This window comes from Arachis hypogaea, chromosome 19 (genome assembly GCF_003086295.3).
Source record: "Arachis hypogaea cultivar Tifrunner chromosome 19, arahy.Tifrunner.gnm2.J5K5, whole genome shotgun sequence".
Lineage (NCBI taxonomy): Eukaryota > Viridiplantae > Streptophyta > Magnoliopsida > Fabales > Fabaceae > Arachis > Arachis hypogaea.
The window spans coordinates 6,722,608-6,737,442 of NC_092054.1; the positions used below are offsets into that span (position 1 = coordinate 6,722,608).

Consider the following 14,835-nt stretch of genomic DNA (forward strand, 5'->3'; position numbering starts at 1 on the left):
ATTCAAATATCATTTCTCCATTTTCTTAATGGTATTCAGACCAACTAGGCTTACCAATCTTTTGTGTACAAAATTTGTAAAACTCGTGACTTCATCATATCATAACAAACCCAGTGCCATATGAAACCGAAGCCAAAAACCCAGAAAACCAAACATTAATATTAACAAAATTAGTGACATGTTTACTCAATTTATTACTATGCTATTTTTATCAGATTAAACTAAATTAAATACTTAAGACAAATTAGATTCAACAGACAATTGGCACAGTTATCTACTAGCATATGACCCAAAATGTAGAATTTGATGAAACGCATTCTTTGGAAAACATAATATAAAAAATGAAACTATTAAAATCCAAACAGATCCTGAATAAGCTCACAACACAAAAATCCCCAAAACAAATACTAAGAAAATTTTTAGAGATGAGTAAAATGGAAAACGACACCATTTTTTGAAATACTTAGAATCTGAGCTTGGTGAAGAACCAACGATTTTTGCCGGTCTTGAACCTCTCCTCGAGCCTCTTCTTGGTCTCTTTAAGCGCCGCAACGTTCTTGTCCTTCACCTAAAGAGACTCGACTGTGACGGCGTCCTTCAAATCCACGTCAAGCGTGTAGCGCGTGGGTATCACGTGTTGGTAGTTAACCATCTTAACGAATGCCTTGACGAGCGACTTCTTCGCCGTCTTCTTGGCGGAGTCCCTCTTAACAACCTTGGAAGGGTACTTCTTGATCCCGGCGACGAGGCAGTGGCCGTAGGGGCGGTCGCGGGTGCCATCGTCGAAGGCGCGTATGATGACGGCTTTTTGACCCGTGTATTGACCTTGCAGCACAATAACCGCTTTGTTTGGTTTCAAGAACTTCACCATCTTTCTTCTCCGTTTCTGCTGCGCTTTCTTTGTTCTTGTTTATGGAGGAAGTGGCGAAATCCTAGACGTAGACTAGTTGAAAATATGTAGAAACAACAATTGAGTCTGAGTGAGATGGCGAAGCCCGATTTAAGGTAGATTTGGTTATTGACCAAAAACATAACAAACATTGGACCTAATAAAAACAATGTATTAATGCTCGTTAGCAAAATAGAATAATAAAAACCAACTTGGGTTGGTCGCAGCTCACTCGTCCGCTTCAGTAAGTGTCGGAGTTCGAATTCGTTTTGTACATGCAGTAACTCATTAGCCAGCGATAGACCCTTAAATGGAGCTCAAATCCGCGACGGATTAGTCCTTGACTTGTCGGGTTGGGGGATACTGTGAAAAATAAAAAAAATAAAAGAATAATAGATGCAAATATAATTAAAAAAGTGAACGAGTGAAACAGGAAGGATTGGAGTGTTCTTTTTGTATAAATTTATAAATAAGACAATAGATGTGCTAATTGCCTAATAAAAAAAGTTTAAGCTTAAATGTTAATTTTGTGTTTTGAGCTTTATCTCTTTATTATTTAGTATCTTCAATGATAATAGGAATTAGATTATTTTATCTGTTTAGTACTTTTTCGTTGATATTCCACCTTGTTGTGTTGACCTTTTTATTTCAAAAAAAAAATATCTTCAGTGATGATGAAAGAGGAACTACCTTATCCCATCTAGCTTGTATCTAGGTCTTTGTTTTTTTGACTCTTTTAATTCTGTTTTATTACAAAAAAAAAAGATGTAAAAAAAAAATTAAAAGAGGTTGTATTACCTAAAAAAAAAAATTAAAGGAGGTTGACAAATTCACCGAATCCTAGCTATTAAAGTGAAATAAATCTCCAAAATGGTTCTTAGACTTAGCCCTTGCAATAATTTTACCTTTGAGATTCTAATTGCACTAATTTAATCCTTCAAATTGAGTTTTGAACTACATACAAGTCCTTTAACCTATTTTCTACGTGAGTCAGCAAGCAGACTTTGGATGTAGCATAGTCACTGCCATGCTGTCAGTTATTATGGCTAGCTGACGTAGCTAACAATGTATAATTTTTTAATTTAGTCTTTGTCTCCATTTTAAATCCTAGAGCTGCTTCTTCTTCTTTTCGTTCTGCTTGTCTTCTTCTTCAACTTCTACTTCGGTGTCTAATCCATCACCAGAAGGAATTTGAGGAATGTCAGTAACAAGGAGAGCATGAAAAAGAACACATTTGGTGAATCAAAGAATATTAGTTTGGCTGCGAAAGTGGAGTCCCTCTATTGACGCTTCCTTTGACGGATCCACGCTTCTTTGTGAAACCATTGAGAGGAGGATCTTCCCTTGCACCAAGTATAAAGGAACGAGTAGTGCTACGGGTCCAGCAACTTTTGTGATTTGTAGTAATCAAGTAGCTATCAATGACGTTTTTAATAGTGGGAGATTTCATCCAATGGTGTGTGATTATTGACTTTTTTTTTTTGCTGGTTACAAAGTTACTAGCCCAGACTTTTTCTAACGAACAGTGATTGGTTGATAAAGGAGGTTCTTGTCCCTCTTAGAAAGATTCTTGAATTTCTGGAAGTTTACATGACTGCAAAACGCTGGTATTCGGTCCCGTACAGCAGCGTTGTCTTTATCGCCATGAAGCTCTATAAGGAGAAGTTCTTGAAGCATGACATAAGGAGGTTCATAAACTACCTTGTGGATGTGAAGTCAGGGAAGGAAAAGGTTATCACATTAAGACTCATGCGTGGGGTACCCATGGAGTTTTCAGAACCATTGGTACTGCTGGGACATTCAGTGCAAATCCTCAGCTTCATCTTATTGGAGGCAATGATCTTCAATCCAAGATCAACTTTATTAGGTACATGGAGTGGCGGATGAACATGGATTTCCAGAAGGTGCTTGATCAAATTTTGGAGTTGGTTGTGAATGAAAAATTGAAAGAAGATCATATGATTAAGAGGGTGTTTATGTTCAATGACATGGAGTTTGATCGAGCATCTGCAAGGCTTTGGGAGACCGATTACCAAGCAATTACAAAGAAGAAGAGAAGCAGAGCGAAAGGAAGAAGAAGAAGTTATAAGGTAAAAGTCTTTCTTTTTCACGCAAAAATGGTCTAAGCAAATGAATTTATAAATATATTATTGAATTTATAATTTCTACTAAATAATATATATAATTTCACATCTATATTAATGAATTTATAATTTCTAAAAGTATAAAAAAAATTATATTTTTTATATTCACAAACATAAAAGTCTTTATAGTTATAAATATCTAATAAATATAATTATAAACCAAAATTTCATCCAAAACATCATTATAAATATTGTCTTCGAAGTAACATAAACATAATCCAAACCACTCCATTTTTATTTTTATACTCTTATAAGTTGGACGGAAGAAGTTGGATTTTGACAAAAAATTACAAAAATACCCTCTTACAAAAAAACTAAGCTCAATGAGAAAGCCCGCCTCGTCCTACCAAAGTCCGCGATTTAAGCGGTGCGGGTTAGACGGGTTTTTGCTCTTTGACGACCCCAATTTTCCAATTCGACCTGCTTTTTAGCGGGCTACGCGGACCGACCCAACGAATTTAGATCCGTTTGTCATCCCTACCAATAGGCAAATAGGACAACGTAGAAGGGATAAAATGGAAACTCGCAATTGTTGAAAGATTACAACTTAGTAAGAGATACGATTCTAGATGAGAGAGAGTCAAGTTTATGTAGAAGAAAGATGATTAGATATTTAGATTATGAAGCTGCTACTAGCTTTTGCTAAGGAGTGAGGATTTTGTCTTCAAAATCTGCAAGAGATTGGGGCTTAGGGCTACTCAACAGAGGATTTGGGTGGGATGATCTCCAATTAAACAAAATCCTAACTCAGTGCATATGCAGTGACAGATTTAAAGAAGGGGAAACGATTCTTCGGTAAATGATCCTTCCTCAAACCTATAATCTTAATAACTTAAAACATTGTTTTCTTTCGTTCATCTATGAAATTTAGTTTTTAGTCCTTAATGTCAGTGTTGATTACTTTTTTATTTATTTTGGGAAATTCTAGATAGGAGTAAATGCAGATTGGATGATTAAAATCTCAATTCGATCTACACTAAAGAATTCAATATCCCCGTTTTTAAATTTGAATTTGATTAGATCGAATGTCGCGATGTATCTACAAAACAAAAAATATCTTAAAAATATCTTTAAAAGATTATTTTTATTAAAAATATCAATAAAATTCTTTTTTTAATTTTTTTAAATATATTTACTCTTAAAATAATATTAAACATATTTTTTTAAATAATAAAATTAAAATAATACAACATATATGATAAATATTAGTTAAAATAAAACATAAAAAGAATATTTAGTCTAATTTTTTTTGTAAGAAAAATATTGGTGTTTTAGTTAAAAACGAAATTATTTAATGTAATTACATGTGGGTAGATTTTTTAGGTGAGAAGTCAACACCTGAAGGTGTGTTGCAACACGTAGAGGACGTGTTCAACGCGTGGCAATATCCTGGCCAACACTCGGGAGCGCGTTGAACACGTGGTAACATCTTGGCCAACACGTAAGAGCGTATTGAATAATTTGTACAATACTGTAATACCCTTTAAATGTCAATATTCAACCAAAATATCATATCTATTTTCATATTAAAAATAATTCTTGCTTATTTATTTATTTTTACAGATCCGCGGATATACAGATGTCTACATAAAATTCGCAATCCAATTTTATTAGTGTGCGGATCGATTCATATCTACAATTTTCGGATCAGATTCAGATAAGCACCGCGGATATATACATCGAATCCGATTGAACACCCTATTCTTGATTTAATTTTGTTTTTAATATGAAAAATCTCGTGCATTTTGCCAGATGCCTTATAGACTTCAAAATTCAAATGCTTCCCTTTTCAGATTAACATTTTTATGATGTTATGCTTGCTGTTAGGAGAAAGTAATGGACCGAATATCTATTCTGCCAAAAACTATACTTCACGACATCCTCGGAAGGTTGCCAGACAAAGATGCTGCTAAGACTAGTGTTTTGTCAAAGTCATGGAGCGAAACATGGTTTTCATTTCCCATAGTGGCTGCTTTGAGCAAGGATTTTTTTTATATCCCTGAGTTATCATTATCTTCAGAAGATCCTCTTTTGCTTAGCGAATTAGATATATTCATTGAGTATGTGAGTAAAAGATTGAGGAGGCTCCATGACCAAGGCTTAGCGGTCAAAGAACTTAAGCTCGATATGGAAGATGTATGTGATAGTATGCCTGTGTCTCAGTCCCACCATATTGATAAATGGATACAGATGGCAAGTGAAAGTGGTGTCGAAGTACTACAGCTTCACGTCCCTATTATCAATGACCAATTTTATAACCTTCCACTTTGTCTTGCTGAAGCCAAGTCACTCACTAAGTTGGTGTTGAGTGGGGGAATCAGACTTGACCCAGTATTCTTAAACCATTCACTCAAGTTTTTCTCAGTGAGAACATTGCTTTTTCATTTTATACTTGTTGGAGATGAAAGGGTTATGGAGCATTTCATTTCACATTGTCCTCTGGTTGAAAATTTAACTCTTATTCATTGTCTTGGATATAAACCTTCAAGTGTACCACCTGGTTCTAGGGCCTACCTTGTGAAATCGTTAAGCTTGCATGGTCTACAAAAGCTGAAGCAAGTTGATGTTCAAGGAATAGGAGAGGTATATATTGATGCTCAGAATATTGAGAACTTATCCTATCATGGTACTATTGTGGATGCATCTTTCAAGCTGAATTTAGGTAGTTACAAAAATTTGAGAAGGTTGAGCTTATGTTTTGTGAGGAGAGCAGACATGTGGTTACATGAACGATTGCCCAAGATTCCTTTCCTTGAGAGTTTGATGTTGAAAGATTGTTCTTTGTGTGAGAGGATTAATATTTCAGGTTCTCAACTCAAGTTCTTGGAGTTAACAAATTGCTCTAACTTGAAAGAGATCAATATTGATGCTCCAAATTTATTATCATGTGAGTATAGTGGAAAAGACGAACCTATTATATCTTTTCGTAGAATTTCTAATCAACTGGAAGTCAATGCTCGTATACTCATGAATCATCAGGATGTTGATAGATTGAGGCAATTTATCCAAAACATTAAACCCCAAGAGGTTTTGACGTCTCTGTCCCTTTTTGTCATCCATCAACATTCAGTAAGTATAGACTTTCTATTTAATTGTTTCCTTCTGCTTGTATTTTTTTCATATATATTTATTTATTTATTTGTCTTTTTGCACCCCGAATTACGCAGATTATAGAAAGCCTAGGTACATTGCCAGGTTCATCATCTCCACCAAGTATTAAACACGTGCAATTATGTTGTGTTTCGCATAGGCAAACTCAGTATTTTCCCGTTATGAGTTTGTTGCTTTCAAGTTGCTTCCCGGAAACTATTTCATTCAGCTTGAAGTACAATTTTAATATGAGGGCATTCATGGTGCTATGTTATTGTCTCCCAATTTTCTGTTTTATTTTCTCATTTACAACTTTACTTTAATTCAAATAGCGTGTTTCATTTGTTGAGCGTTCATAATATCAAGTAGTTATCAACATAAAGAAAAGGTTATGGAGCCTTTAACTTTGTCCGTTATTTCATAAAAACAACAGTATTTCTATGAGATGCTGATGGGCAGCAAGAAGGGCGAGTGCTATTGTTTTTCAAGGGGTCCTGAGTGTTGGTGACATGGCTTAAAAGTTGTCAAGATCACACATTTAGAAAGGACTTATGCAAATATTGACGATCTTAAGGCCATGTTAAATGCATTGCCCTTAGCTTATCACAAGGAAGAATTTATCACTTTTATCTTAGTGTTGTAATCTTGCTATTATTAGCTGATAGACATTCCTCGTTTGAATTAAAACTTAGCCTATGCTTTTATTTTAGTGCTTATGTGTATACGAAGCTGAATCTCTTTGGTCAAGTTAATTGATATGATCTATGAGTGGCCAAGTGCGGATATTTTTTCTTAGAAATTTCTAAATTCTGCAATCATTATTTATCTGGGATCCTTTTTAACCGGCTCTTAAAGACAACTCTGAACTTGAGAACAAAACAATTTCATTGATGATCTTGAGACTTGTTTAAATATTCTTCAGTTGGCATGATGCTTTTGGAAATTACCATTTGATTAATTAATTTATTAAAAACTACTAAATTTATACTTGCTTTCGAAGATTTTTCAGTTGTGTCTTGTGTGATCTTGACTTGCTTTCGTACATTAACAACTCTAAATTAGAAGGCCAGTTGAATTTCGGAATTTCAATGTTCTTGAGTAATGTGGTCTTTGTTGGTGAGAGGGCAAGACAAAATGATCTAAAAAGAGTTAGATATACTTTGAGTAATAATAATAAATAATTTAGAGTTTTAATTCATCTTCTTAGTATTTAAAAGAATAGAAAAATCAAATATATGTATTATTATTATTATTATTTAAAAACATAAAAATGAAAAATAATTCAAAATTTTATTTATTTAGAAGTTAGTAGGATAAGTTCAGACTTTTAATCATTTTTCATACTTTTTTCTTGAAAATAGTCAAAACAGATAACACAAGTAGTAGAAAACCAAAAAAAGAAGATAACACAGGTAGTAATAGTAAATACAAAACAGGAAGGGGTCTTTAAGAGTTATTTCTTTAGAGAAATTAGAATGTCAAAAGTGTATATAAATTTTTTAAATAATTTAAAATTTTAATTCACATGCACATATGTAAAGTCTTTTTTATATAGCCATCGGATATTGTATGGTCGCATTAACAAAAATAATTAATTTTTAAATTAATTGTTTAAAAATTTATTTTAACCTCTAATATATTGTGGAATATTTTTTTTTTACCAAAGATAAGGAGATTCGAACTCGCAACCTTTTAGGTGAGTATAAAAAGACTATGATGCTATTTGAGTTATAACTCATTGGCAAACAATTATTTTTGTTACAGGACGGAGTACATTACATTTGTATATATGATATAAGAATCTTTGCTTTTTTTATTTAAATTAAAAAAAAATTCATTATTTCGTTTTTATTGAAAATTTAAGGAATTTATGTTTAGGTGTATATTATAGTATTTTGTTCGCTTGCCCACAAAATATACACAAATATTTTACAAATAGCAAGCTAACATAAGAAAATTAATAATGTATTCAATTTCATAATATTGTGAAATGTATCTGATTTACACATTTAGCTTGCAGAAAAATATGACCAAGATTTTTATATTTATTTTGCTAATAATATAGAAATACAGAAAGTATACCTAAAATAGTAAATATTTTAAAACAAACTACACAAATTGAATTTTTTTTTATTTAAACTCTTAGGAAAATTAAAATCCGTGGAGCTCGTAACGGAGTTTCATTTGTTTCTTTATGATAAAACAATAATTTCTCTACGTGACACTTACACTATGTTTGTTTGAAGAGAAAATGGAAGGAAAGAAAATGGAGGAAAGAAAAGAGGAGGGAAAATGATCATTTTCCATTATTTGGTTATGAAAAAAATTGGAGAGGAAAGAAAAGGGAGGAAAAACTTATTTTCTCTCACAACTTTCAATATTACTCCTTCACTTTTTTCAATGTATTTTATAATACAAGGGTAAAGTTATCTTTTTATAACATTTCTTTCCTTTTTATTTTCTTTTTATCCAAACATATCTAAAAAAATAAAAATTTACTCAATTTCTTTTCTTTCTATTTCTTTCCTTCTAACCAAACATAACCTTGGGGAAAGAGAAGAGGGCAAGTGTTATTGCCCTGTTCAAGTGGTACTTAAGTGTTGGTGGCATGGTTTGAAGAATGTCAAGGTCACAAGTTCATTCAACAAGGCTGATGATGATAGTGTTACTGATTTTTTTGGACCATGTTTTATGCATTGCCAAATTATTCTTCTGCTGCTTTAAAAGGAAATTATGGTAGTTTTAGGCCAGAATGATAAAGGTGCTGTTATGAACCGAAAGACATTCTTACATAGGAGTAGAATTATATGGTACTGTTGTTTATGTTTGCGATGAGAATTTAGATTTCTTTTTTCTTTATTCTTTCCTGAGATTGGAATTGGAATTACTGAAACTTTAAATCTAAAAAAAGTTTTTTTCGATGGGAGAGAAAAACCTTTTTCAAGGGGATAACCTGTTTTGGCATTACTTTTTTTGCAAGCACATTTCGATATATGAGAATTGTAGAAAGGTTTTAATGAATTTGAAGATAAAAAAAAATTGTGTAAAAATAATTGATTAAAGTTGTGATGTGTAAAAGTTTTTCCCATAGAATTGTAATATATGGAGTTCGGAGAAAGGAGGAATAGACTAAAAATATATGTATATTCTAAAATAGAAGAACAATCATATGCAGATAATTTCACATAAAAATAATTATATGTAAATTTTTACTTAAAAAAATATAGATTAATTACACATGTAATAAATTATAAAATTCAATCAATGTAAGCAATTTTTTTACTTACTATAAGACATGCAATTAGTTTAACAAATTTACTAGTAAATTCAACAAATAAATTTAACATCAAGTTATAATACGCGAAAACATAATATACAGAACTTAAATGACAACTACGGCATATTCAAATACTAAAAACACAATTTGCATGTTCAATAATTGAAATGTGGTTCTCCTCTAGATTAGTTTAGGAGGACAAACAGATTTAAAATTAAATTCAAACGAAAAAAAAAAAGAAGTAAAGCATATTATTATTAATTAAAAACTTGGGAAATAAAATAAAAAGAAAGTAAACAATCTTATTTTATGTCAGATTGATATGTTTATATAATAATTTGAAAAAAATCTCCATTATATATTGTTGTTGTGGTTATTGCATACTTTGTTTCTTTCTGTTAAGGTAGTAAGATATCATGGTCCGCCAGTTAGGTTGTGTTTGGTTACGAAAACATAATAAAATAACAATGAGAATAAGGTGTAAAAAGTATAGATTTTTATATTTTGTTTGATGATAAATTAAAATAAATTATAAAATTTTAATTTATTTATTTTTTATTTAAAAAATTTGGAAAAAATATAATTAATAAAAATAATAAAAAATAAAAAATATATTGTGTCTTTTGTTAATAACTTTGTATTTTTTTTTGTTAAAATAAATATAAAATACACTAATTTAATATTTTTAGATATAATATTTTTATTTATGTTTTATTTGTTAAATGTGATTTTATGTCTTAATATCTTAGGAGCCACTTCAATAAAGACGTCTAAAACGTTTTTTTTTAAGATATTTTTAATAATTAAAATTTAACACATATAATTAATTAAATCGTATTATTTTTGTCAAAATTAGGTTAGACAAATTAATTTGACTGAAAAATAGTGAATCAAATTTTGAATCAGTCCAAATTAATATTATTTTTTATATAAAATTACTACAATACTCTTATTATAAAAATGACTAAAATATTTTTATTATATATATTAATTTTGAAAATTCTAAATTATAACCCTTTTATTTTCTGTCGTCTTAGAGTTTTCAAAATTTTTATATAATAGAGATATTTTAGTTAGAGATATTATAGCCATTTTTTATAAAAAATATTAATTTATATCGATTCAAAATTTAATTTATTAATTTTTTACTAAACTAATTTGTTCAGTTTAATTTTAATAAAAATAATACAATTTAATTGATTATATATATTAAATTTTAATTTTTGAAAAAATTCTTTTAAAAAAAGAGATATTTTTAATATTTTTATCTAAGTAACTGCTTAATATTTTTATTTCAATATTCTATTATAACAAATGCTGTTTTAAAAGTTAGATCTTTTCAATTTTTTTCACTTAAAAAGAATAAAGTACGATAAGATGCCACTAATGTAATTTATACGACTAGGACAAAATGTAATATTCGAAGGATAAATGCCTAATAATTCTGCAACGAACCATCATACTACTCCAAAATTCGCTTTCTGTGTGAAAACTTTCAAACTCAACACCCTAAACCCTAAATTCTAAACCCCAAACCTTTTTAGGTTCGAATTACGCAAAGCATGCAAGCTACCTTCGAAAATAATTAATTTTTAAATTTATTATTTATATAATTATCTAAACTTTTAAAATTAAATAATATTTAGTAATAGAAAAAATAAAATAAATATTAAAACAAAAAATTGATAAAGTAAAAAGTATTTAATTATTTTTAAATTACAGTAAGATAACGTATACATAATACAAATTATAATTTAATAATAATTAATTTTTATGTAATTGTTTTATCAATTTTTTATTTTAAAAACAAATGTTTATATACTTCAAAAAAATAAAAAAATACAATACTGTTTAAAAATTAATTTAATATTAAATTTATTTTATTTTATTTCAAAGAAAAATTCATTGAATAAGCAAATGAATACAAGGCCGGTCCAAATAGGACAACGTAGAAGGGGTAAAATGGGGAACTCACAATTGGAAGAATACAACCCAAGTAATAAACATAGAATCATAGATGAGAGACAACAAAGTTCATGTAGAAGAAAGATGAGCTAGTTCCTCCATAGATGATGAAGCTGCTGCTAGCGTTTGCTGGGGAGTGAGGATGTTGTCTTCAAAATCTTCAATGGGTTGGGGCTTAGGGCAGCTCAACAGAGGATTTGGGGTGGGATGATCTCCAATTAGAAGAAACCCTAACTCAGTGCATTGGCAGTGACAGATTCAAAGAAGGGGAAACGATTCTTCGGTAAGTGCTCCTTCCTCAAACCTATAATCTTAATAACTTAAAACATTGTTTTCTTTCGTTCGTCTCTGCAATTTAGTTTTTAGTCCTTAATGTTAGTGTTGATTACTTTCTATTTATTTTCGAAAATTCTGGATAGGGGTAAAGGCGGATCGGATGGCCAAAATCTCGATTCAATCTACAATAAAATTTTCGGATTGAATTCAATATCTACGGTTTTTAAAGCTTGGATTCGAAGCAATGGATATGGGATATATCCACAAAATCCAAAGATATTTTTAAAAATTTATTTTTATTAAAAAAATATCAATAAATTTTTTTATTTTTTTAAATATATTTACTCTTAAAATAAATTAAATATATTTTTTTTAAATAATAAAATTAAAATAATACAATATATATAATAATTATTAGTTGAAATACTACAACAACAATAACAAAAACAAAGCCTTGTCCATCAGACGACGTCATTGAATTCTATCATGTATCATGCCTACAGAGAGACCGTTTATTTAATTTTGCAGATATGCCGATATCCGAATCGGATATACGGATAACTACATATGCAATCCAATCCTATTAGTGTGCAAATCGGATCGGATCTGATAGCCAAGCGGGTCGGATCCATATCCGCAACTTTCGAATCGGATTCGGATAAACACCGTAGATATGCAACTTTTTTTTTTTAATATGAAAAATCTCGTCCTTTCTGCCAGATGCCATATAGACTTCAAATGCTTCCCTTTTCAGATTAGCATTTTTATGATGTTATACTTGCTGTTAGGAGAAAGTAATGGACCGAATATCTGTTCTGCCAAAAACTATACTTCATGACATCCTCGGAAGGTTGCCAGACAAAGATGCTGCTAAGACTAGTGTTTTGTCAAAGTCGTGGAGTGAAACATGGTTTTCATTTCCCGTCGTGGCTGCTTGGAGCAAGGATTTTTTTAATTTGCCTGAATTACCATTATCTCCAGAAGATCCTCTTTGGCTTAGCAAATTAGATATATTCATTGAGTATGTGAGTAAAAGATTGAGGAGGCTCCATGACCAAGGCTTAGCGGTCAAAGAACTTAAGCTCTGTATGGAAGATACATGTGCTAGTATGCTTGTGTCCCAGTCCCACCATATTGATAAATGGATACAGATGGCAAGTGAAAGTGGTGTCGAAGTACTACAGCTTTACCTTACTCGTAGCAATGACAAATTATATAACCTTCCACTTTGTCTTGCTGAAGCCAAGTCACTCACTAAGTTGGTGTTGAATGGGGGAATCAGACTTGACCCAGCATTCTTAAACCATTCACTCAAGTTTTTCTCAGTGAGAACATTGTTTTTTTGTGGTATACTTGTTGGAGATGAAAGGGTTATGGAGCATTTCATTTCACATTGTCCTCTGGTTGAAAATTTAACTCTTATTTTTTGTCTTCTATATAAACCTTCAAGTGTAGGAGATCCACCCGGTTCTAGGGCCGACTATGTGAAATCGTTAAGCTTGCATGGTCTACAAAAGCTGAAGCAAGTTGAAGTTCAAGGAATAGGAGAGGTATATATTGATGCTCAGAATATTGAGAAGTTATTCTACAATGGTGCTATTGTGGATACATCTTTCAAGCTGAATTTAGGTAGTTACAAAAATTTGAGATGGTTGAGCTTATGGTTTGTGAAGAGAGCAGACATGTGGTTACTTGAACAATTGCCCAAGATCCCTTTCCTTGAGAGTTTGATATTGAACCATTGTTCTTTGTGTGAGAGGACTAATATTTCAGGTCCTCAACTCAAGTTCTTGAAGTTAACAAATTGCTCTAACTTGAAAGAGATCAATATTGATGCTCCAAATTTATTATCATGCGAGTATAGTGGAAAGGACGAACCTGTTATATCTTTTCGCGAAATTTCTAATCAACTGGAAGTCAATGCTCATATACTCATGACTCGTCAGCATGTTGATAGATTGAGGCAATTTATCCAAAACATTGAACCCCAAGAGGTTTTGACGTCTCTGTCCCTTTTTATCTTCCATCCATATTCAGTAAGTATAGACTTTCTACTTAATTGGTTCCTTCTGCTTGTATTTTTGCCATATATATTTATTTATTTATTTGTCTTTTTGCACCCCGAATTATGCAGATTATAGAAAGCCTAGGTACATTGCCAGGTTCATCATCTCCACCAAGTATTAAACACATGCAATTATGTTCTGTTTCGCATAGGCAAACTCAGTATTTTCCCGTTTTGAGTTGGTTGCTTTCAAGTTGCTTCCCGGAAACTATTTCATTCAGCTTGGATTGCAATTTTAATACGAGGGCATTCATGGTGGTATGTTATTGTCTCCCAATTTTCTGTTTTATTTTCTCATTTACAACTTTACTTTAATTCGAATAGCGTGTTTCATTTGTTGAGCGTTCAATATCAAGTAGTTATCAACATAAAGAAAAGGTTATGGAGCCTCTAACTTTGTCGGTTATTTCACAAAAACAACAGTATTTCTATGAGATGCTGATGTGCAGCAAGAAGGGCGAGTGCCATTGCTATTCAAGGGGTCCTGAGTGTTGGTGGCATGGCTTGAAAGTTGTCAAGATCACACATTTAGAATGGACTTACGCAAATATTGAAGATCTCAAGGCCATGTTAAATGCATTGCCCCTATCTGATAATTCCGAGGAAGAATTTATCACTTTTACCTTAGAGTTGTAATCTTGCTATTATTAGATGATAGACATTCCTCGTTTGAATTAAAACTTAGGTGTTGCTGCTTTGTATGATGTGCCTATGCTTTTATTTTAGTGCTTATGTGTATACGAAGCTGAATGTCTTTGCTCAAGTTAAGTGATGTGATCTATGAGTGGCTAAGTGTGGATGTTTTTTCTTAGAATTTTTTAAAGTCTGCAATTATTATTTATCTGGGGTCCTTTTTAACCGGCTCTTAAAGGCAACTCTGAACTCTGGGATTTTATGAAAAAGTGTAAATATATTACAAACGATTCGATAATTGTATTATGATAAATTTGATTATTTTAGGAGCTCATTATTTTATTAAAAATGATATAAAACACATTTAAATATATACAAATACATACCGTAATAAGTGACTTTTAATATACACACAATATTTTTATACATATTATTTTATACTTTTTAATAAAATAATCACTTGCCAGATTTAGAATAATCAAACTTATCATAAAGA

The 14,835-nt window shown here is 31.2% G+C and overlaps 2 protein-coding genes and 1 pseudogene across 6 annotated transcripts; 2 read left to right on the forward strand and 1 right to left on the reverse strand.

Annotated features, from left to right (window-relative positions):
* Window positions 1-285: 285 nt before the first annotated feature.
* On the reverse strand, window positions 286-1,847 carry LOC112776755 (large ribosomal subunit protein eL27-like; annotated as a pseudogene).
* A 1,747-nt stretch (window positions 1,848-3,594) lies between these two features.
* LOC112776754 (F-box/LRR-repeat protein At3g58900-like) lies at window positions 3,595-6,712 on the forward strand. The gene is made up of 3 exons (XM_072228023.1): window positions 3,595-3,828; window positions 4,861-6,102; window positions 6,201-6,712. The coding sequence occupies exons 2-3, from the start codon at window positions 4,870-4,872 to the stop codon at window positions 6,444-6,446; spliced, it is 1,479 nt and encodes a 492-aa protein (XP_072084124.1). The 5' UTR covers window positions 3,595-3,828; window positions 4,861-4,869; the 3' UTR covers window positions 6,447-6,712.
* A 4,642-nt stretch (window positions 6,713-11,354) lies between these two features.
* On the forward strand, window positions 11,355-14,498 carry LOC112776751 (FBD-associated F-box protein At3g52670). 5 transcript variants are annotated; one of them, XM_072228024.1, is made up of 4 exons: window positions 11,355-11,648; window positions 11,785-13,677; window positions 13,776-13,964; window positions 14,130-14,498. In XM_072228024.1, exons 2-4 carry the CDS (start codon window positions 12,439-12,441, stop codon window positions 14,340-14,342), a joined length of 1,641 nt encoding a protein of 546 aa, XP_072084125.1. In that variant the 5' UTR covers window positions 11,355-11,648; window positions 11,785-12,438; the 3' UTR covers window positions 14,343-14,498. The 5 variants fall into 5 exon arrangements, with proteins under 5 accessions (XP_072084125.1, XP_072084126.1, XP_025676770.1 ...); XM_072228025.1 differs by having other exon boundaries at window positions 11,356-11,648; window positions 12,170-13,677; XM_025820985.2 differs by having other exon boundaries at window positions 11,365-11,648; window positions 12,430-13,677.
* The last annotated feature ends 337 nt before the right edge of the window (window positions 14,499-14,835 follow it).

Coding starts and splice junctions, on each gene's coding strand:
- LOC112776754 (XM_072228023.1), top strand. CDS start 4,870: ATGGACCGAATATCTATTCTGCCAAAAACTATACTTCACGACATCCTC. Junction 6,103..6,200: donor TTGTCATCCATCAACATTCA/GTAAGTATAGAC, acceptor CGAATTACGCAG/ATTATAGAAAGCCTAGGTAC.
- LOC112776751 (XM_072228024.1), top strand. CDS start 12,439: ATGGACCGAATATCTGTTCTGCCAAAAACTATACTTCATGACATCCTC. Junction 13,678..13,775: donor TTATCTTCCATCCATATTCA/GTAAGTATAGAC, acceptor CGAATTATGCAG/ATTATAGAAAGCCTAGGTAC. Junction 13,965..14,129: donor ATACGAGGGCATTCATGGTG/GTATGTTATTGT, acceptor CAAAAACAACAG/TATTTCTATGAGATGCTGAT.